This window comes from Leptopilina boulardi, unplaced genomic scaffold (genome assembly GCF_019393585.1).
Source record: "Leptopilina boulardi isolate dan_hultmark-lab unplaced genomic scaffold, ZJU_Lbou_2.1 LbouV2_335, whole genome shotgun sequence".
NCBI lineage: Eukaryota > Metazoa > Arthropoda > Insecta > Hymenoptera > Figitidae > Leptopilina > Leptopilina boulardi.
Window position 1 is genome coordinate 1,143,055 of NW_026137902.1, and position 25,126 is coordinate 1,168,180.

General features: G+C 24.6%; 2 protein-coding genes across 2 annotated transcripts in view; both read right to left on the reverse strand.

The window, feature by feature from the left end:
* Window positions 1-25,126, reverse strand: part of LOC127285567 (uncharacterized) — a 46,371-nt gene that overhangs the window by 4,349 nt on the left and 16,896 nt on the right. The gene's annotated exons all lie outside the window — the stretch shown is intronic.
* On the reverse strand, window positions 8,107-13,325 carry LOC127285596 (uncharacterized). The gene is made up of 16 exons (XM_051311693.1): window positions 12,919-13,325; window positions 12,374-12,587; window positions 12,133-12,192; window positions 11,784-11,981; window positions 10,974-11,280; window positions 10,766-10,868; window positions 10,624-10,691; window positions 10,292-10,420; window positions 9,947-10,030; window positions 9,759-9,842; window positions 9,545-9,670; window positions 9,136-9,255; window positions 8,834-8,914; window positions 8,625-8,657; window positions 8,405-8,551; window positions 8,107-8,189 (listed from the first exon to the last, which is right to left on the reverse strand). Exons 1-16 carry the CDS (start codon window positions 13,209-13,211, stop codon window positions 8,107-8,109), a joined length of 2,130 nt encoding a protein of 709 aa, XP_051167650.1. The 5' UTR covers window positions 13,212-13,325.

Consider the following 25,126-nt stretch of genomic DNA (forward strand, 5'->3'; position numbering starts at 1 on the left):
TAATAATGCAATAACAATCATACCATACAATAGGTTATACAATATTATGCATTTTACACAATATTATACCACACTAAGATAATATAATTATTACTATCATTATTATTAGATATTTTAAATAATGATTTTGAAAAAGATTTTGTGAACGTAACATAATTAGAATTTGAAAGTTTATTGAGTAAAAAAATTTCACAATTTTTCAAAGCTTATAACTTTATTCTCGTTGTTTCAAAAAATTTGGGGCTTCGCACATATTTTAATATTGATATGGATAAGAAAATTTGGTTAGGCTATTTTACTTCATTTCGGAAATAATAAATTTGAAAAATTTTTACTTAAAAACGTTAATTCTATGAGTTTAAAGTATAACATCTCGAGAAGGTATCATTTTCACACAAATTAGAATTCAAAAATGTTATATTGTACAAAAAAGAATATTGTTATATTGTAATAGAGAATGAAGATATTGTTATTTGTTACAAATATTAAAAAGTGTTAACAGGTTATTTTGTACAAATGTAAATTTAAAAAATGTTATATTTAACAAATGTTTCATATAACATAATTAATTTTCAAAATATTTGATACATTGTCGTCAGGAAAAAACTAAAATTATTAGCTTTACATATAATATACAGCATATTAAATGAATTGTAACCATTTTTAAGCCCTTTTAAATAGTATACAACTATTTCTGAAAAAATAAATTTTTTGTATAAAAAAATATAAAATATAATATTTAAAGGACAAATTTATCAAGTTTTTCTTTTATATAATTGAACTTATTTTCTACAAAGAAGGGCATTTTGCGTCTCAGCTTTGACAAAGTTGCGGCTGATTTTTTTTACTGATCTTAAAGGACTAAATATTTGAAAATGTAGGCAACCTTTCATTATCAAAATATACCTTTTAGAAAATATTCTAGCACACTTTTTCTACAGTTACAAAATTGTTTTAAAACAATGTAAACCTAAAGGCGCATAAAATTTTGGGTATCGATTCTTTGCAATTTGACGCCCTTATGTTTTCTATAAACTGAAAATTATTTAAAAAATCAACTTTAAAAGTTTTTGTTATATGATTGTTTTAAATTTAATTATATTTTCCCCATTTATTTAAAGGAATGATTTGTGAGGAACGTATTTTAAAGAAAATTCATATATAATGAACTTTCTTTAAAAAAGAAGTGAATTTTCCAGAACCAATTCATCCGCAAATTTTACATTTTTGTCTTTTTTGTAAGAAAAATTGTACTTCTCCATCTATTGGGCCATTCATCTCTTCTATCGAGAGGGATGTTTTTATTATTATTTTATTATTTTAAAGCGCAAATGAGTTTTCAAGAACTAATTTATTTTAACCTTCGCTTGACAAGATGCCCACCCAGGGTGGGCCAGACAAATTGAAATTGCCATATCTTCTAAAGTTTTGCCTTAATTGAATCGCGATTTTAAGTCACTGAACAAAATCTTAAGAACTTTCAAAAAATGTAAAAACAAATTTTTAAAAAAAATTTCTTCTTGATTATTTATAACTTTTATCAATGTATGTACGGAGATAACCGGGATGATTCAGATATTTTTTTAATTCTATTTTACAAAAAGACTTGAAATCATGCAGACTTTTCACTGTGAGTGTTTTATGATGTCAAATAATAGATATAAAAAATATTATATTGCATTTTTCATTTGTTTAAACAATTTATTGTTATTATTTATTAACTTTTTTTGTTCTGCACCTACAAAGATGCAGTTTTTTTCTAATTTTGCAATTTATCAAGCGGAATATAATAAAAGATAGATTTGATGTAAAATTATTAATTCAACAATTGTTTAAACAATTATTGTTATTATTTACTAACTTTTTTTGTTCTGCACCTAGAAAGATGCAGTTTTTTTCTAATTTTGCAATTTATCAAGCCGAATATAATAAAAGATAGATTTGATGTAAAATTATTAATTGAACAATTGTTTAAACAATTTATTGTTGTTATTTACTAACTTTTTTTGTACGGCACCTGGAAAGTTGCCGTTTTTTTCTAATTTTGCAACTCATCAAGCCGAATATAATAAAAGATAGATTTGATGTAAAATTGTAAATTCAACAACTGTTTAAACAATTGTTAAATTAGTAAATTTATGTCAAATCTGTCTGGCTATATTATATTCGGTTTGATAAATTGCAAAATTAGGAAAAAACTGCATCTTTCTAGGTACACTACAAGAAAGTTAATAAATAACAACAATAAATTGTTTAAACAATCGTTTGAATACTAAATTCATATAAAATCTTCATGTTTATTATGTTGAGCTTGTTAAGTTGCAAAATTAGAAAAAAATTGTACCTTTATTGGAACATTATAAAGAAAGTTAATAAATAGCAACAATTATTTGTTTAACCAATTGGTTAAATAGTAAATTCATATAAAATCTTTGTGTTATTATGTTGTGCTTGTTAAGTTGCAAAATTAGAAAAAATTGCAATTTTCTAGGAATATTATGAAGAATGTTAATAAATAGCAACAATTATTTGTTTAAACAATTTATAATAATAGTTGTTGCAAATTGAATTATATATTTTATTTTATTTATAACCTTTGAATTAATAACTACGAAGAAAAGGTAACAAATTTATAAAATTCTTCTACTGTCGTATGTATATTTGAAAAAGTTATAAATTATTAATAATAAATTGTTTAAACAAATAAAAAATCAACAAAACATTAATAAAATATATTATTTGGTAACATATAACAATTTTGGAAAAAAACTGAATGATTCTAAGTTTTTATTGCAATATACAAAGAAGAAAACATTTGGCCCACCCTGGGTGGGATCTTGTCAACCGTGTATATAAAAAGTATCCAGTCCGGCGAAGGTTAATATTTGTAAGTCTGATTTTCTTTTATTTTCATTCTCCACTTATTAAGAGGCATATAATTAATGTAATTGGTACAAAGAATTGGTCTATAATTTTTTGTAAACTTTTTTTATTTAATGATTTAGAGCAAGTGTTTAACTGAATCATTTTACGTCACAATAATTTTAATTTACTATTGTTTAAACTTCTCCATTATTTAAAAGCCATAATTGTTGTAATTCTTTATTGTTTAAATAATGTCTCTACTTCTGCATTATTTAAAAAGCATGATATATGCGGAACCCAATGAAAAACATTCTTATGGCAAATATTGAAAAAAGAAAACAATTTTTCATAATAAAAATTTAATATTTATTAAAAAAGAAAATTTCTTTTCCATCTATTATAAGGAATTAAGTTTGTTGAAAAATTATTTATTAGTTAATTTGGTTAATTGTTTTTTACTATTAGTACCCAAACAATTATTTTGCGGAATGTGCATCGCTCTTTATTTTTCAAATTGTCTGATTTGTTTAGAAAGTTTCTACACTTCTTCAATATTTTGAAGGCATTTTTTTTTAAGAATCTATTTAAGAACAAATAAAAATAATCAATTTTTATTTAAAGAAAACAAGTTTTACCAAATCCATTATTTTTGGATGTTTAAAAGTTTTCTTTTTTAAAAAATATTTTTCCTCTTCTTATTTTAGAAGGCAATCATTTTGTTTGAAAATTATTTATTAGTTTATTTGGTTCATCATTTTTTATTATTAGTACCAAAATAATTATTTTGCGGAATCTGCATCGCTTTTTATTTTTCAAATTGTCTGATTTGTTTAAAAAGTTTCTGCACTTCTTCACTATTTTGAAGGCATTATTTTTTAAGAATCCATTTAAGAACAAATAATAATAATAAATTTTTATTTAAAGGTAACAAGTTTTACCAAATCCAATTTTTTAGATCTTTAAAAACTTTCTTTTTTTGAACATATTTTTCCTCTTCTTATTTTAGAAGGCAATAGTTTTGTTTGGAAATTATTTATCTATTATTTTGCTTTTTTGATATTGTTTTGCTCAAATAATTCATTTGAGGAGCTTGCTTTGCTCTTAATATTTGTAATTTTTATAATTTAATGAGGTTTCTTTCTTCTCCATCATTTTGAAGGCATGATGTATACGTAACCAAATTGGAAATATCTTTTTATAATAAATTTCTCAAAGAGAAGATAAGTTTTCCAAATTGAATTATTATAAATTTTGATATGTTTTAATTAAAAAAATATATCTCTGCTCCAGCTATTAAAGGGCATACATTTGGGATCATCCACAAAGCATGTGATAATTTTTTCGGAAAATTTGACACCCCCCTTGTGATATTTTTCCTATGCTTTTTCTATTTTTTTTAAACGTAGCGTGATATTTTGCTGACAACCCTCTAGGGGCCGTTCATTAATTACGAAAGGGTAATTTTAGCTTATTTTGAAAGGGATTTATTATTATTATTATTATTATTATTTTAAGGGATAATTTATAACTTACTACATGTAACTTTATTTTTATAATAAATTTTTCAAAAGAAAAATTAATTTTCATGCATTCCATTCTTGAAAATAAATTTTTGTAAGTTTCATAAAAAAAGGAGTTTTATTTTTTAGGAGGCATTTAATTTGGGTGAAAATTATTTGTTAGTTTTGTTCATTTTTTTGTGGTGCCTATAGAATGCTATTGCAGAACATGATTAAAAACTATTTTTTAAGCTTGTTCGAAACTCTGTTGAGGTAAAATTCTTAAAATAAATTGTTAAAAAGTAGGAAATGCGTTTTGCAGAGCCCAATTGTAAATTTTTTCATTTTGTATTTTTAAAATAATGATTCTTCTTCTATTAAACGGCATATAATAATTAGAGTAAAATGCATTTCCTTATAAATTTTTGTAATTTTTGTAATTATTAATTGTTGTAATTCATTATTATACAGAAAAGTTTTTTAATCTTATATTGTTTCTAAGACATGTTATTTACAAAATTTGCAGAAAACAAATTCTTGTAGCTACTTTTTTGAAAAAATGAAATCACTTTTGCAGAACTAATTTTTCTATTACATTTATGTTGATTTCGTAGAAAAAAATTTGTTCCTCTCCACCTAATTGGAGGCATAATACTACGGTAACAAGTATGTATCAATAAATTGTGTTTTTTTTTAATTTCAAAATAATAATGTTGTTAAATAAAATATTAAATTAATTACTTGTTTTACTCATAATTCTGCAAAATTTCTAATTTTTTTACAAAGGTTTCTTACTTCTCCATTATTTTATAGGTATAATTATTACTTAATTCTTTTTACTACAAATAATAATGCTAATGAACTTTGTTTAAAAAAAAATAGTTTTGCAGATCTAATTTTTATTTGCCTGTCTGTAAGTTTCCTATTAAAAAAAGGAATTTCCATCTCCATCTTTTCGAAGGTATTCAGCTAATAAATAAATTATTTATTTTTTAACTAAGTATTTTTTATTCAAAGTGCTAAATTAATTTTTTTGTGGAATCTTCTCATAACTTAATTTTTGTATTTGATTAATTCATTACAAAGGTATTTTACTTCTCCAGAATTTTAAAATCATAAGTTGTTCAAAGATCAAAAATAAATAATAAATTATTTTCCAATAGAAAATGAGTTTTGGAAAACCAAATAATCATATATTTTATTGATTTTTATTATTATTATTTATTATTTATTTAAAATTTAGTTTTAAAAAATGACTTCTCCATCTATTGGAAGGCATATATATTTAAGGTACAAAATACTTATTTACAAAATTTTCTAATTTTCGAAATTCAAATTTATCATTGACAGTTTTACGGAACCTATATAGCTCTTAATTTTTGAAAATATCAGATTTTTTACGTGATTCCTTCGTGATTTTGAGGACATAATTTGTGTAGAACGCATTTAAGATAAAACAATTATAATAAATTTTTCAATAATAGAAATTTTTAGAATTCTAAATTATTTTGAAGGCATAATATTTTAAGAATAAATTAGTTTTGCTGAACTATTTTTTTCAAATTATATAAATTTACAATTAAAATGAAATATTTTTCCTCTCCAACTATTTTTCATATTTTTCTTCTATCATTTCTGATAAAATTATTTATTTGGTAGTTTAAGTAATAATTGTTGCATTAATGTCAAAATAATTTTTTTTATGAACCTGTTTTAATTTTAATTCATCGATAGATGAATTGCAAAGGCATTTTACTTCTTCGAGATTTTGACGGCACAATTTGTGCAGAACGATTTTAAGATCAAACAATTATAATAAATTCTTCAAAAATAGAAATTGGGTGTTGTAGAACCCAATGGTCACATATTTTACTTGGTTGGTTTTTTTAATTTTCTTCTTTGTCTATTGGAAGACATATAATTATTGTAAAAAAAATACATTTATTAGATTTTTTAATTTTTTTAAGTATCAGATAAATCGTTTTGCACAACCAGTTTTGTTAGTAAATTTTTGCTAGTTTTTTTGAAACTTTAAAAACTTCCTCTCCAACTGTTTAGGAGGCATGAACTTGTTCTAAAAAGTATTTATCCATAAAGTTTTACAATTTTTTTTTATTTTAATTTACAATTATAATTATTGTAAAATGTATACATTTAATTAATTTTTAATTTTTTTGAAATATCAGATAAATCGTTTTGCACAACCGGTTTTGTTAATAAATTTTTGCTAGTTTTTTAGAAACTTTAGAAAAAAATATAGGTTTTCGAAAACTCTATTAGTTTTTATTCTTTAAACTATCTGACTATTTTGAAAAATTTATTTCTTCTGCCTTAATTGGTAGGTATAATTTTAAAGTAACATATTTAAGAACAAATAATAATAATAATAATAATAAAACTTTTTTATACATTACATTTGTGTGAGTAACTTATTAAATATAAAAGTTTTTCTTTCCAACTTTTAGAATTCATTTATTTTGTGAGAAAATTATCTATTTGTTAATAATTTAATTAATTAATTTTCTAGTAGTGTCAAAATAATTGTATTGGGCAACCTGCTTAGCTTTAAATTTTTTTAAATAATTGAATATAAGATATTTTACTTCTTCATGATTTTGAAGGCATAATTTGTGAGAAACCTAGTTTGAAAAATAATTTTTTGAATAAATGTTTTTTAAACTCGAAATGAGTCTTGTTCTACTAGCTTTTAAAAATTTTCATAGCTTTATGTACTTTTAAAAATAAAAAAATTCTCTTAGAAACATTTATTGCATTTTTTCAACATTTTTTAAATGGAATTTTTAATTTTTTTTTGTGGATAACATTTTGCATTTGTTTTTTAATATGTTTAAATTTTTTCGAATAAATTTTCTGATGAATATTGTGGATTATTTATGAAAAAAATGGTCTTTGGAATTCTAACCTGTTAATTTAAAATGAAAAAATTCTCAAAATCTCAAAATTATAATTTATTTTAAAATTTCTATTATTTTTTATTGGCAATTTTTTTTGAAATCCTGAATAATGAAGCTAATAAAATAAAAAAAATTAAATTTATTACAAAATAAAAGTTCGATTGAAAATAATGCCGGAAAAAATATTGACTTATATCAACAATGTCAATTACAAAGGGTAAAAAAATTTCACCGGTAATCGACAGATTTATAGTTTAAAACAAAGTGTTGTGTTAAATTATTGTAGTGAAATATACCTTTTTATCTGCTTCGAAGAACTTTTTGTACTTGGTTAACCTTTTTCAATTAAATCGATGTTCAATTTCTGGCTTATTACGTACAGTTTCGCCTTACACTTTGACTGATTTGAATTTTCTAATTGATTTATCTACCTGATTAATTATTTTTAAATTAATTTTAAGTTAAACTTGTTTTGATTAATAGTAATAAAGAATAATTTCTGAAATGTTTTTCTTTAAAAATTTAAAGTTTAATTTGAACATGACATAGATAAGTTTGGCTAATTTTAAAATAACCTATGAAATTTGTTTTTTAAATCAATATTATACATGTATATTAAAATACGTACCAACATATTGATTTTGCACAAAGGTTTGATTTTGAGGAAGGGTTTAAAAATAAGTCCACTTTGTATGTTTTTCTGTAGCATTATCCCTGGAGTCTTTATTTCTTGATGAAAATTTGCATTTATTATATATTAAGAAACAAATACTATAAATTATAGAAAAATAAAATTATAACATTGAAAAAACCTGAAAATAATTTAATTAATATTGCTTGTTGTAGTAATTTCTCATTTTGTGATTGTAAGATCGGGCAGTTGGTTTTCTCTGTCTTTTGAATGGTGCATCTGGAAAATTGTAAAATATTAAATAATAAACCTTTAACTTTTCTTTCGTGTTTTTTAACAATTAAAAACTGGGATTCGTGCTACTTGTGGAAATATTGGACCTTTTTCCACACAAGATTGAGAAAATAAAATTAATATACAAAATTATAACATAGGCAGTATAATTTAAAACTTTTGAAAGTTTTAAAAATGAATTAAAAATTTATAAAACTTACTGTTTTCATTTCCCCACTGCCGGTCAAACTGTGGAGCTTGAAATCCCCACTGCAAGTCAAACTGTGGACCTTGAAATCCATATTCTGGTGCTATGGTCCCTGAACCCTGAATTCCATATCCTGGTGGTCTGACAAACGGCTCTGTGACTAAAAAATAATTCCATTATTTTTTTTATTTAACTGATTATTTTAGAAGAATAATATTATTCAATTCTTTTACCGTTCGGTCTGTAGCTAGTAGATGCAAGGGGCACTAAAAATTAAAAATTTTTTTACTATATGAAATTAATATTAATTCAATGTTTAACGTAAATTTTTTGCATCAGATATATTAAGATATTTTAGAGACTTTAAAGCATCTATAAATCTCTAGAATATCCAAATTGTCCTGCTGTAATAAAAAAAAAATAATAATTTTATTAAACTTGCTAATCGGAGCTGTCCAATCTCCTGCTTGTTGTGGATGTGGAATTTGTGGATATGGGTGGAATCTGTAGTAGGGATGTGGCCCTAAAAATTAAATTTTTATTTAGTTTTTATTAGTATTTATATGTATAATAAAATATTTTAATTCTCTGCCTATAATTACGAATTGCCATGGATAAAATAATTATCTAATTATAATAAAATAGAAATGTTTATAGAATCTAGATTTTAAATATACATAAAATTCTATAATGAGTTATTGTGAAAACATTAATGTATAGACAAAAATAATTTCTTTATTTTACCTCGAAAATTCTGTCTATGTAGATCCTGTCTACTACCCATGTCAACAATATCCTCAGTTTGAGTCCCTTTATCTACTGTAATTAATAGACTTTCGGTTTGCGGTGCTTGATCCTTCATTTCTGAAATTTGATAATAATAATAATATATATCTTATTTATATTTAGAAAATATTTTCATTTTCTGTCCATAATTTCAAACTGACAAGAGTAGGAGAAAGTGAGGCAAAACATTAAATTTACCTAGTTCTTAATTTTGTAATTCCGAATTTGCAAAGAATCAGACAAACGTTCTGCTTGCAGAACAAAATGTACTCAAGTGTATTTTCTTTTACTTAGATAGATTTTTAAAAACTTTAATGAACATAATTTATAGAAATGTTTCACAGAAATATTTCATTTTGAATATTACCTTTACAGTTATTTCCATCATTTTCAACAATCAGCGATTCAGTTTGACTCATCTGATCAATCTTAATGATAAATTCACTTTTTGCTAAGTCTTCATGATTATTTTTTAGTATTTCATCATTCAGATCTAAAATTTATTTTCGTATTTTAAGAGATGCTTATATTCTTCTATTTACTAATTTTATTATAGATAATTTTTATTTTAATTATCTTACTATTTAACTGATTTTCATCCTTTTGTTGATGCATCTGCTTTGAAACCTGATTAAATTCTGTGCTAAGTAATTCACTAAGCAAATCTGAAATTTATTATTTTATATTTTTTGCTTTTTATTTCATAAAATTGTATATTTTTGTTTTTTTTTAATAAAAAAACATAATCTATAAGAAAGTGCTTTCTTACTCTCCATGCCTGCATCCGAGGAAAAGTTATACCCTTCGTCCAGAAGATCACTTGTGGCATTGGATTCTGGTGTAAATATTAAAACTGAAATAAATATAAATAAATAATTGATAATATTTAATATTTAATACAAGTTAGATTTATTTATATTTAAAAGAAGGACCTTATTTTGTTAAAATAAATTTAAAAAATAAATAAAATGAACTAAAGCTAAAGGGGATAGAAAATTGAGTAGCAATCGTGCTCCTCAATTTTAACCCTTAGGCTTTCTTCGGTCAGATGAGAACGTATTATGCCAACTACTTGATTAAATTATAAGCATTTATTAATATAGAAGTGACAAACCTTCCGTCAACTCTACATCAAGTTCTTGTTCATTTAATTCGTCCATACGTTTTTCACAAGACTCTACTCCGTTGTTGTCTTCAGATGTCAATTCAAAGTTAAACTTTCGAAGTTTGACCATCGGTGGTACTATTAATTTATACTTATGTTATTCATAAGAAATATTTTTAAAAAATATATTTTTTTCATATTAATACCGTAAAAAAGATCAAAGTCGGTTGTGTTGGTAAAAGTTGATATTTTTAAAATTAAGTTAATAAAAAAGGTCTTAAACGTCAGAATTTCATTAAATGTAAATAATTGTTTTGGAAAAAATTATCTAAATCACTCACGTTTTGTGTATTTAAAACTTTTCTTAACTTGATCGTGCATAAGTTTAAATGCTGCTTTTACGGTCAATCTGAAATAATATAATTAATAAGCAACTAATCATAAAATTTTTTATAATAAGTTATATTTAGTAAAATTGTTTACCTCGGAACGTTCTGTAATTTGTGAATAGTATCTTCAATTATTTTAGAAAATTCTGATATAACTTTTGTTTTTTGTCGCTCCGTCATCAAGTCGTTAAGAGTTTCTAAAAAAATTTTTGTGGAAAAATTAGTTTTATTAAAAAGTATATTATTTGATAACTATTTTGTTTAAAAAACTTGAATTAATTCTATGTGAGAAAATAAATTACCGATTAATTGTCCTGGAGACTTGCTCTTTTTTACTAAATCAAATTGTTTTCCAGCGATTTCAAAAATATTATTGTGTGTAACCACATTGTCAGAAACAATACATATTTCAGATCCAATTTTAGAAACTATTTTTATGACGTCGTTAGAGAATTTACTGTACGCATTCGATTTTTCGGTACAGCTAATAAACTCTCCTTGAGCATCAAAAAGATTTTGGGTTGGAACTAATGGAATGACATAACTTGCCGTTAAAATTTCATCAGAGTCCGAATTAAATTCATTCTCGATGAAAGTCTCTTTCATGATCTGAAAATATTATTTTTAAGTTGAAATTGACTTATGAGGAAAGTGATTAAATATTAACATTGACAGTAATATATTGTTTCATCATTGTTAAAGTATTAAATTTTTTAAAATTTTTATTTGTGATTTTTCGATTTATTTCAATGTTTTGTATCAAGTCAAGAATTATGTTTTCAAAAAATATTCCTAATTTCGTGTATGTGTGCGTTTCCCCATTATATATTTTTTTCAGTATTGCCCATTTTTGAGATATCTTTTTTTGTTAATATCTTTAAAAAAATGTAATTGACATAATTTATTTAGATAATTTTCTTCATTTATTTTACGGAGCTTCTCAAAAAGCATTGGTTATAATTTTTTAATTAATTTTTAAGATAAGTTTTCAGTTTTTTCAATGCTTTCAATAAATATCAATTGGCTTTTATCAGAACACTCAATAATCAGAAAACAATAAAAAATTAATAATTTTAAAAATAAGTTTTTACACATTATGAAATAGCAGATACCTGTCGAAAATGATACCATCCAGGCTTGTAAAAAACGTTTAACGACATTTCTTGGCAATTTCTTTTAAAGTCCAAATCGTGAGGGCCCACAATTGTCTTCACATTTTGCATAAATGGCATTGATAGAATTTCTTTCAATATTTCTCTTATAATAGCCGCACTCAGTGATATGATTACTGCACAAAATACTATGAAACCCTTGGAAATCGAAAAGAAAAATTTTTTGCTATTAAAAACAATTTTATTAATTTATGAAAATGTAAAATGAATAAAAAAATAAATTATGACATATTATATTTTTTTAATTTAAAAATTTAGTAGTAATGTAAAAATTGATTAAAAAACATACTTTTCCTGCATCTTCAATAATAAAGTTAATGAACTTTACGTCAAACTTTTCGAATTCCAACTGCAAAAAATAATATTTATTTAATAACAAGAGAAATCTTTATTACTAAGTTTTTTAGATGAATAGCAGAGAAAAACTTAATTACATATTTTTTTATACAAGAGACACTTAACGCACGTAAAGTTTATAGTTTATAATAGATTTTTTAAAAATTTGAGAAAAAATTTAAATTCAAAATTACTTGAAAAGAATCGTCGATGTATAAAGTTTCAACATCGCTTTTGATCGATGAAAGCTTTAAAATTTCGACTCCTGGAGCAATTGACTTGCAGTGTGTGTCCGAAGATTTCAGCGCTTGAAAGAATTGAGTGCTTGTTTTAACTGTCTCAAATTTTTCCATCCTAGCTTTCATCATTCGAGGCCTTAATCCATTGAAAGATAGGGTGACTTTTTCACTAAATTAACAATTTTAATAATAAGCACAAAGTCACATTTATCAATATTTTAATACACGTTTGACAAAACGTACATGAAATAAATTAAATCTCATGAAATCAGACCAACTTCAAACTTCACACTTTGGACATATATTTCACATTATAGCTTAATTCATCGATTATTATTAGTATTGAAATTTTTACCATTAAATTAAATGGAAATAACCAAAAAAAGTTATTTTTTATTATAATAATTTGTAAAAAACATTCATTCAGAGAAAAAATATTTTGTTTACGCAATGACGTTTTGTATTGAATAAAAGAATTATAAGGTGAAAAAATGCTTTACCTTTCGCAAACTTGATCGAAAATTGTTTTAAAACTCTCGCTTGATGTTTTGCATATTCGTAATATCTCTTCTTCTGCCTTCTTTTGAATCTCGTAGTCATTTTCAGGAGCATCGTGGTTATGTATTTCCTGTCCGCATTGCCATTTCCCATCTTCGAGATTTACTTTTGCCTTGCATTTTTTTCTTCTCATAGCACAATAAGCTGTAGATTTATTTGATGTCGACAAATAATATTTGAATTTATTCACTACGATAACACTAGAATTACTTAACTTTTCTTCCAATTCGGACATCCTTATACAAGCCGCAAATATAACGAGAAAAATGAAAATGATCTTTCGTTGACATCTACAAATATAAACTTAAAAAAAATGACAATCGTTAAAATCGCTGCAAGAAAAGCCGATCTACAAATTCAATACATTCATTTATTAAAATTTAAACTAAGTTAATAAAAACTCGGTAATAGAGCATATTTTAAAATTCAAAATAATCAATAAAATATTTTTATTTATATGTCGTCTTGTTAACCTTTTAGCCAGAAAAATAATACATTTTTGCCAAATATAAAGTTCATTTCCGATACAATCCAAACTATTTATTTAGGGTTATCAATGATTAGAAAGAAATAAAAAAAAGTGAATTTAGAAATCAAAAAAATCAAGAAAGAGTTAAATATAATTTAAAAAAATTGAAAATAATTTAAAATTTTTGAAAAAACTACAAAACTTTTTTTAACATTAAAATATAAATAAAATAAGTAAATAAAAACTTAAATTAATTTTTTATTGTAATCTTTTTATTGGTACAAACTGTTAAAGGCGATAATTTTCTCTGTCATTATAGAAAAAAATTAACTTATGTGGAAAGAGTTTTTTTCACTACACATAAAGTAAATAAACAAAAACATGAAATGCTTTTATTACATCAGAAGCAATTAATTTTGAAAAATTACAAATTTAATTATTTTTCTTATTTTTTATTTAAAAGGAAAACAATTATCACCATTAACACCTCTTGAAAAGTGTTCGTTGATTTTCCATTTATTTCAAATTTCTTCTTCAAAAATAATCAAACTCAAAAAATCTTGAAAATTTACGAAAGCACATAAATTCGTTGCACAAAATGCGGTTGCAAAAATTAAATTTAGGCCTTGCTACAGGTAGCCAAAAACTGTTGTAGATTACTACAAGAAAAATTATTTAATGTTTTTCTTTCTGAATATATAAACTAAGAAAAATTCTAGTTAAAATTAAATAATATATGTGGAGAAAGCTATGCCAGGAAAATAATAATTTTTCGACATAAATTTTTTATATAGAATTTTTTGTAAATTTTCTTAGAAAATATGTACAAACAAATAAGTGGAATTAAAAGAATCATTATACGTAAAACTGCAGGTGTTCTCTACGACATTTTAAAAATATTTATACCTATTTCTTTATAAATAAAAGCAAAAAAAAGTAGTTTAGGTTTTCTTTATGGATTGAATAATATAAAAAAAATTAGTGAGCATTATAAGTATTTTTTTTAAATCAATGCGTCAAAATAATTAAATTAGTAATAATAAATAATAATAAAAAAAATTTACATAGTATCAAAAAATTCAAAGATTATAATAAAAAAATTAATTAAACATAAATATTATTTTCAAAATATCTAAAAAAACATAACTAATACAAGGAATGAAAAGAATGGGCCCTTTTCTTAGAGAAAAAAAAATTAAACACTAAAATTAACAATTAATTGATGAATCCTTCATAATTCGACGTGTGAAACTCGGTACATTTAAAAAAATTGAAAAAGATTCAAGATTATTCATCACAATTAATAAATTCCCCTTTGTAACTTAGTATAAATAGTATTAGACGAACCCATTTCTTTGCAAATCTTCTCTAGCTTTAAAAATTGTAATGTCACGAGCTTTGTCCTTTTCCTGCATTAGCGTTCCAATAAACTTTCCTAAGTTCAGATCAACCAATCTCTTATACTCCACATCAAATGTTATTTTCATTCTAACTGTACATGTACAAGTAAATTAGTAAATTTGAAAATTCTATACTGACTGTTTGAAAAATATCTTAAATATTATTTTACGCTACATTGATAGTAAAATTTTAGTGGTGTTTTCAGACCATTTTTCAAGTAGGGCTTCTAATATTTTTCTCTAATGAAGTATTCATCGACATTACATTATAATTTCAAAATAGTTTTAACGATTGAGTAAGAATCAAAAGAGGGTTAGTCCTTTTTAAAAAAGAATAAAAAGGAAGATTGCGAGAATCACTCGAAAACTCAAAAGTATCGATTAACTCGAATGAGGAACCGTCTCTAATTGGTTAATTGGAAGTAGCACGCGAAAATTTAAAATTTAAGTATTTTAAAAAAATTAACAGAAAAAAAATACATTATAACATAGGTTAAAAAAAAGATTGCGCCGGGAAAAAAAGATTTCGCCGATAGGATTGCGCTGGAAAAACAAATTGCCCCGACAGGATTGCGCCGAGAAAAAAGATTGCGCCGGAAAAAATATTGTGCCAAAGGATTGCGCTGGGAAAAGACGATTACGCCGAAAGGATTGCAAAGGAAAAAAAAGATTGCGCCGATGGAATTACGCCCGAAAAAGATTGCGCCGAGAAAAAATTGGATTTATTAAAAACGTTAAGAACCGCGTTTATAATTTTTTAAAGCCGGTCACCCATCAAATTTAGGACTCATTTAGAGGTGACTTACCTTCTTCTTTCAAACAGAGGTTTAGCCATCCCGAAATGAGTCCAAAATTATATTTGTCACCCTTTAATTTATTAAAAATGTCGAGATCCGAGTTAATGATTTTCTATGTTTGCGTTTAAATTTGCAGTATTATTAATAAAATAATTAGGAAATAGCAATTATAAACGCAAGATTAAAAGGAAAATATTATAAATCGTAATCTTAAATAAAAAATGAAAAAGGATAATTTGAGTGAAAAAAAACAGAAGCAAAGAAGCCGGCCGCTTGCGGCTGGCGCTTGCGCTAGTTTTAATTAAACAAGAGTTCAAATTTTTAATAAGTATAATACAAAAAGACAAAATTATGCGTTTAGATATCTGGAAAAAACAAAAGTAAATATCTATGTTAGCTTTTAAATGAAAATATTTATTAGATATTTCATTGATGACTTAAAGTAATCTATTTAGAAAAAGTGAAATTTTCTCACCAACAAAATTCCATATTTGTGGATGACTGCCTCCTAATTTTGTTCTCAGCCTGCTGTTTAATGATTCACACAGATTGTTAGTTCTATGAGGCAAATGTCCAACGCACATGATTTCTCTCCTTTTTCCCCAATATTGCTTCAAATACTTAACGAATTTGTTGAGTTTTAAATGGTATATTCGATGATATTCTTTAACTTTGGCCTTAATTATTTCCAAACCATCAAAAAAGTGATCTGCCGGCGCCAAAGCAAGACAGCACGCAAAATTCAGCATTGAGGATGGTGCTTTCTTCAAACCCAATTTTTTCCAATATTTTTTTTTTGCCTTAATTTATATATTTAATAAAATAATGTAATAATAAATAAGCAACTCATATTAAAAGGTTTCCGAAAATGACTTTTGGAACTGAATTCTAAATATTTAAAAGTTACAATTTATCGAAGGATTTTTGAATTATTTGACGTGTTTTAAAAAATTGCTAAAGTTTTAAAGATAATTTTTGACAAAAAGGAAAAATTTCTAAAAAGTTTCAACCACTATTTTTATTTTTTAAATAATTCGTTAATTTAACAATAATTATTCTTTAAGTGTCAAGATTGCTTTTGAAAATTTAAGATGAATAAATATAATAGATGAATGTCCCATGTTTTTAATGAAACCAAGAGCAGCAAAAACTCTTAAGAAACAAAATTTAAAAAATTTAAGTGATTTTATTTAAAAAAGTGTTAACGAAAAATATTCCGCTATATTACATTCGCCATTTTTAATTTTTAAAATTTAAAACCAGATTCGTAATCAACAAACCCTGAAATTCCCGAGTTACGATTCTCAAGTGACTCCTATCAATTTTAAAAACATCGTCCACCATATTGGATGTACCATTTTTAATTTTTTAAAGATCTAATGCCAGATTCGCAATCAAATTATCTTACACCATCAAAAATTTTACCTTTTTAGAATGAAACCAACATCCATGAATTTTACAATTCGGGAATAATGCCTTAAGCGCGTTTTGTACGGCAGGTTCAAAATCTAACATGGCATCTTCAAGACCATCCCTTAATTTAGGGCACAATTCCTGAATTTTTAAGAAAACTTTCTTGTACAATGCCTTGGTGCGCCTTGTCATCAATAAAAACACTGCTCCAACACTCTATGAAAGAATGACACGAAATATATGTAATTAGATAACATTTACTTAAAGTTTCAATCAGATGGCACTATAAAATATTGCTATAATATAATCCTGTAAATTAAAAAATCAATTATTTTTAAATATTAAAAAAATAGACATTTCCGTTTAAAAATTTTAAAGAACATGAAACATAATCATCTTAAACATCATCCCTCTAAAAAATAATTTACTATTGAGATATACAAATTAATATTAGAACTACTTTGCAATAACTATTTTTCTATACATACCTTATCATTTATGCGCATAACAATCGTGTATAACTGACAGATTTTAGCAATTTTCGGACAAACCTAATTAAAAGTTTATAATAATTAAAATAATATATGTATATATTTCGTCAAATGAATATTTTTTCATTCTGTAATTATTTTATTTTATTTTATTGACTTTATAGTAATTGATTAACTAATCCCCCCTGATTTACCTCTTTTTAAAAAATTTTAAGAATCGTGAGTGAGACCCCCTTGGGATCTCAGAATTCGAATTTGATGTCGATTCTCAAATATATTTAAAAATAGAAAAAATGGAAAATTTCCATGTGGATTTCCATTTAAATTATTTTAAATCTCCATCTGGATTTCCACGTGGAAAATCCAGACGGATTTTTTCACAGTGTGGCGAGTGGACCGTGAAACCGGGAAATAACCGGAATTTTTAAAATTAACCCGAAAAAACCGGGTAATTTACCATTGAACCAAGAATTTTTTACCTACATATTAAACTGTTTAAAAAAATTTTTTCAATGAAGATTTCAATATGATTTATGAATAAAAATGTGACAGGGAAATTCAGAAAAATTGACTGGGAAAAACCGGGAATTTTAAATCATAAAAAAACTCGCTACCCTGTTTCAGTTGGGATATGGCAGACAAGGGCTACGTAATACGCAAATAGAACAATTTTTGAAAAATTATAAATTTTTACGCAAATCTTACCATCTGGGGTTACTATAAACAATAGTTTTCTGTAAAGTTCCTCACCCCATAAAAGGCGACATACATTAATGCTATAAAACGGTTTTAAAAAATTTAGACTGACTCCCCCTCCCCACCCCTGAGTGAGACATGTTATGGTTTTTTTAAACCCCTCTACCGCTCATGTGATATTTCATTTTTAAATAACTTTTAATAAAAAATCATATTTCTGTATTTACATGGGAATTTATAGTTTTAAAAATTCGACTTGATGTTCAGTGCATACTCTAATTTCGATTTTTCCATATTTTTTTATATATTTTATTTTTCCATATTCATTCCTCATATTTTGAGCTTACGTAATTAATGAATTTTTAAGCAATAGAGGGTGATTAGGCTAAAATGATTCATAAATGACAAATTAAATATAAGTGATGATAAAATAAATAGGGCCCCTTATGAAAATTATATATATTTCAAATAATAAAAGCATATAACGTTACTTCGAACGTGCCATCCATATAAAGCTCACTCTGATCGTTTAATTCTCTTAAAAGCTCATCAGTTGAAAACAATAAGGCTGTATCATTTCCATGTCTAACAACACCTTTCAACATAGGTGCTAAAGAAGGATTTTCTAAAATCAACTCAGCTAATTCTTCCAAATTATTTGGGCGCCTGTATCCTGCTTTCCTACGTCTCCGAATTAAAACCTGCTTCATTGATCTCCACTCCAAAGTTACTGCTTTTCCATCCTTACTGAATCTATAGTTTAATACGTGTAAAGAACCTTATTTTTAGCGTGAGTATAAGTTTTAATGTAAGACAAAATATTTTCAAGACACTCCTTATTGGATTTCTGAATTATTTATCCAAGTATAGTATAATATGGTAGATAAAATTTTCATATTAATTTTCGTATTTATTCCAATAATTTCTCCTTAACCAGCATTTCATTCTATTATTTATATTTATTATTCATTGATAATTATATATTTTTTATTTTTTGTTTTTTTATTAATTACTATATGTACCTAAATAATTAAGAACTATTTATTTGAACTCTAATTAAACTAAATCTTTCTTGGATTCTTATTTATTTGAAATTTGCATGAATTTAATGAAAATTTTAATTCCCCAGAGCCCTAGGTCATTTTACACACAGAAATATTTAATATCCAATAAGTAGAAATTTTATTTTAAATATCATATTCCACAAAAGTATTTGTAATTAAATTAGAATTTACATTTGTATAACAAATGTCAAATTTTCAATTAACGTTACATTGATGATCGTTATTCCGTTGAAGTCATTATTTCGACTTTGGGAAGAAAATTAAGCAAATATATGTATATACTTATTAATAAAGTACTTACTCATCACAAACCGCATCAAAAATTTCTCTTAAAGATATTGACAGTGACAAACATCTCCTTATCATTTCCTGTTTAGCTGCTTCATTATTTTCGATGTTTCTAATTGGAGTACATGAATGAGGTGTTTTAACTGTGTATATTCCATTTACTCTTTTTAAAGCTCCTTTACAAACGCCTCTAATTCGGTTTGTTCTCCCACAGCATCTACATTAAACAAAAAACGTTCTTTTTTTTATTATTTTTTACTTTCTGATACATATTTATAATGAGTTTAACCGTAATTTATCACCTGAAAACGATTTAAAAAATCATATAATTTTACAAGAAGTTTGTAGAAACGTAATAAAAAATGAATAAAAAATAAAACTTTATTTTGTCAAAAATAAAAATTTCTGATTATTAAAATTTAAGCTGCAATTGTGCTGAGCAAGAGAAACTCATCACAATTTTTTGATTTCCAATGTACATTTAAAAAAAAAAATTTGACCAGAAATTTTGTTTAAATCAAAAATTTTAATTTTTTTTAATAATTAACTTAAAAAAATTAAAATAATGTTATTTCATTAAACTTGCCCAACACAATTCAGAATAATTTTTAAGTATTTTAAATTCACAATGTAAAAAAATTAGATCAAATTAAATTTTAAAAATTAATAATAATTTCAAAATAATAAAATAAGCGCTGAACGTATTAATCATTTACGATAAATTTTATTTAATTATTAAAAATTTTAGATGAAATTGGTAGAAAATCTGTCTATGAAAACAAAATATTAAAAAAAAAAAATTCAATAGATACCAACCTGAATATTTCAGTCCTCGTGCATCTGATATCCTTGATGTATTTAAAACCATTGACTTGAATAGTCTCCATCTTATATTTACCGGTATAATATAAATTTCAATTTAATCAAATAAAGAGATAACAAAATTCAAAAATTTTAATAAATAAAGATCACAAATAACAACCAGAAATTACGTCCCAAGCCGAGCAATACAAACAAATGATATTTCAAATTTGCAGCAAACATTCATGAATGTTGTCACTGAACAAACGATTTTCTATTGTCATTAAAAATTTTCAATTTTATAAAATAATTTTTAGAGGCGTAAAATTTTTTATTTATTAAAAAATAAAACTTAAATTAGTTTAGGGGGAATAATAATTAAAGTAATTATTCGATTTTCATTTATATTTTCCAATGCCTTCGGTTAAAGGACACCCACTAATAAAATAGGATTGTCTTGAAATAACGTTGACTCACCTCGTCCTTTTGGTAAGATTTGGAAAATTTTTTTTTGAATATTTCTCCTCTTTAAGTTAGATTTATCCTATAATTTTGAAATTATAATTTTTAAGAAAAAAATCCTAATTGCTTTATTTAAATAGGATTTCTTTAATTTTAAATATTGAACGTGAGTTTTTGATTGATCTCTCTGTTCTCTAAATTGTGGGTATTCTTCTCCGCCCTTAACCATTGTTAATAACAATATAATTTTATTTTGTAGCAAAATAATAATAAAATAATGTCATATCAATAGATGTTCGTTATTTATTGCTAATTTTTTTTTCTACCATATTTCAAGTTTCCAAAATAATCAAAAATTTTTCTGACTTTTTTAACTTTTAATCATTGTTGAAAATAAAAAAAATTTATTTAATGACTCTTTTACTCAAAATAATTATCGTATAATTTTTATCTTAATCTTAAATTCTTGAAAAAAATACAAATTTCATCGACTTTTCTTCTGGCTTTCTTTTGGCTCATGCTAATAACAAAAAATTAAGCTGGAATTCTTTTCTATATTAATAAATGGTCGTTGACTACATTCATTATTTTTAACATAAGTTATTAATAGACCATCGCTATTATTAAAACTATGCAAATTATATTATAAAAATGGTTTACAAATTTGTCTTTTTTTAAATGCCTCATTTCGTATTCTTTATGTAACAATTTGTTTAAAATACGTTAAAATAATTCAAAAATGATTTGATAAACTCATAAAGAATAAAATATGAATAAAATAATTTGATTAAACGCTTATTTTCTTTCCAAGATGCACATAAATCGCAATAATTTTTTTGAAAATAATAAAAAATAATTCCTGAAGAAAATTAAAATGAGATTTTAGTTCACATTTTAAAATCGGCCAAAACAATTTTTTTCTTGTTCTCTAGTGAAAAAAAAGGGATACGTATTTTTTTATTTTTTTTTTGGTGGCCAAATTTTCGAAATTTTGATTTTTTGAAAGCAGGCCTTTTTTCAATTACCTATAACTCGAAAATTATTGATTTTAGGAAAATTTCGCCAAGACAAAAAAAGTTCAGTTTTTCTTCGACTTTTAAATAAAGTTAACAAAAAAACAGTTTTTTGAATTTTTATTTAAAAAATCATAATTTTTTATAAACAAATTAATTTTTTTTCAATTTGGACAGTTTTGATTTTTAATTTTTTTTTCTTAAAACACAGCTGGCAATAATAAGAAACATTTGCAACATGTTTCAGAATGGGCCGAATTTTTTTAATGGGTGAAAATAAAATTTTAAACTCCGCGTGCAGGTTTCACGCCTGCCCCTCTATGTACGTTCAAGCAGGACTCTAGGAATATAATAATAATATATTAATATAATACTATTATTATTTTAAAGTGTTAACTGTAAAAAAGACATGTAATAAAACAAAAACCAATTTAATGTAACTTTCAAACAACACTTCTATTGAAATTAGTAAAACGTGGACAAACAGCTGCGCGCGTGAAACATGCACGCTGAGTTTGAAAATTCATTTTTACCCATTAAAAAAATTCGGCCCATTCTGAAACATGTTGCAAACGTTTCTTATTATTGCCAGCTGTATTTTAGGAAAAAAAAATTAAAAATCAAAAGTGTCCAAATTGAAAAAAAATTAATTTGTTTATAAAAAATTATGATTTTTTAAAATAAAAATTCAAAAAATTTTATTTGTTAATTTTATTTAAAAGTCGAAGAAAAACTGAACCTTTTTTGTCCTGACGAAATTTTCCTAAAATCAATAATTTTCGAGTTATAGGTCATTGAAAATAGGTCTACTTTCAAAAAATCAAAATTTCGAAAATTCATAACTCGAAAATTTGGCCACCAAAAAAAAAATAAAAAAATACCTATCCCTTTTTTTTCACTAAAGAATAAGAAAAAAAATGGTTTTGGCCGATTTTAAAATGTGAACTAAAATCTGACGTGGAATCGCCCGTATATATATATATTTTTTTTTTCGTTTTACTTACCTTTTAGTTATGTAGGATTCACATAATTTAATGATCAAAAACTAATTTGTTAAACTTCTTAATAGCTAATAGAATTTAAAGTATTTTTTACAAACTACTTTAATAAAATTAACCATCACAGCAATGGATACCCCAACATATCCCATGGACAACCACAGGATGTGCTCTGAATATCCGAGAGAGGGGAAATAAAGATATTTTCTGGGCATCTCTTGGACATAACAGTACATCCTATGTTTTTTAAACATCCTATTTATATATCTCAAGGATATTTGTTGGATATTACAAGGAAAGCTTGAATATATCCTAGAGACAACTATCAGATATTTAAAAAATTTCGATCTTTCATTCTGTGAATGAATGTAAATTATCTGAATCAAATAGCTATGATCTTTTTTAGGATTCCATACTCGGTAAGAATTCTATTAAAATGGATCAGACAATATAATCATCTATTCCTCCCCTGATGTTCATAATTTTTTATCTATTTAGCTGAAATTTAACAAATTTTTGTATTTTCACAAAAATGGTTGTAGCGCAAAATTGAATTATTTTTGATACACAAACCTCGCAGCACCAGATATTTAAAGATATCCCTGGAATATCCTGAAGATATCATTAGACAGTTTGGATATCCCTAAGATATCCCTAAATATTGGGTGCTCTGAGGGAATTTTCTAAAATTGAAAATAATTTAAAAGTCCATAATATCCTTGAGTCCAGATACAAGTCATTTCGATTTTTCCATTAAAGCTCTGTGTAAAAATCAGAACGATTTGGATCTGCCCTTTAGATAACCATAAGATTTACAAAAGACATTAAAAAGACTGTTGCGGAATATTTACAAAATATTCACAGGACGTTTGAAAACCCGTATATCCTTTAGGGTAGAAATTAGTACATTCGTAAGATGTCTCATGACGTTATAAGGACATTTTCTGGATATCTGTAGTCCAGTTAGGATACCTTTATTTATTTATTTATATATATATTATTAAAATTATTAATATATAATAATATTAAACTACAGAATTCAACTTTTATGAAAAAATTGTTCATTTATATATCAAATGTTTGAAAATTAATTTTGTTATATGTAACATTTGTTAAAAATAACATTTCTCGAATTTGTATTTGTACAAAATATACTTTTCTTACTTTTTAATATTTGTAACAAATAACAATATCTTCATTCTCTATTACAATATAACAATATTCTTTTTTGTACAATATAACATTTTTGAATTCTAATTTGTGTGAAAATGATACCTTCTCAGAAAAGAGAAGGTATCATTTTCACACAAATTAGAATTCAAAAATGTTATATTGTACAAAAAAGAATATTGTTATATTGTAATAGAGAATGAAGATATTGTTATTTGTTACAAATATTAAAAAGTGTTAACAGGTTATTTTGTACAAATGTAAATTTAAAAAATGTTATATTTAACAAATGTTTCATATAACATAATTAATTTTCAAAATATTTGATACATTGTCGTCAGGAAAAAACTAAAATTATTAGCTTTACATATAATATACAGCATATTAAATGAATTGTAACCATTTTTAAGCCCTTTTAAATAGTATACAACTATTTCTGAAAAAATAAATTTTTTGTATAAAAAAATATAAAATATAATATTTAAAGGACAAATTTATCAAGTTTTTCTTTTATATAATTGAACTTATTTTCTACAAAGAAGGGCATTTTGCGTCTCAGCTTTGACAAAGTTGCGGCTGATTTTTTTTACTGATCTTAAAGGACTAAATATTTGAAAATGTAGGCAACCTTTCATTATCAAAATATACCTTTTAGAAAATATTCTAGCACACTTTTTCTACAGTTACAAAATTGTTTTAAAACAATGTAAACCTAAAGGCGCATAAAATTTTGGGTATCGATTCTTTGCAATTTGACGCCCTTATGTTTTCTATAAACTGAAAATTATTTAAAAAATCAACTTTAAAAGTTTTTGTTATATGATTGTTTTAAATTTAATTATATTTTCCCCATTTATTTAAAGGAATGATTTGTGAGGAACGTATTTTAAAGAAAATTCATATATAATGAACTTTCTTTAAAAAAGAAGTGAATTTTCCAGAACCAATTCATCCGCAAATTTTACATTTTTGTCTTTTTTGTAAGAAAAATTGTACTTCTCCATCTATTGGGCCATTCATCTCTTCTATCGAGAGGGATGTTTTTATTATTATTTTATTATTTTAAAGCGCAAATGAGTTTTCAAGAA

Bases quoted from the DNA above. Each gene is read 5' to 3' on its own strand.
- LOC127285596 (XM_051311693.1), bottom strand. From the start codon at position 13,211: ATGTCCGAATTGGAAGAAAAGTTAAGTAATTCTAGTGTTATCGTAGTG. The intron at 11,281-11,783 runs GTATCTGCTATT...TAATATTTTCAG, and splicing joins GATGGTATCATTTTCGACAG to ATCATGAAAGAGACTTTCAT. The intron at 8,552-8,624 runs GTAAAAGAATTG...ATTATTTTTTAG, and splicing joins TACTAGCTACAGACCGAACG to TCACAGAGCCGTTTGTCAGA.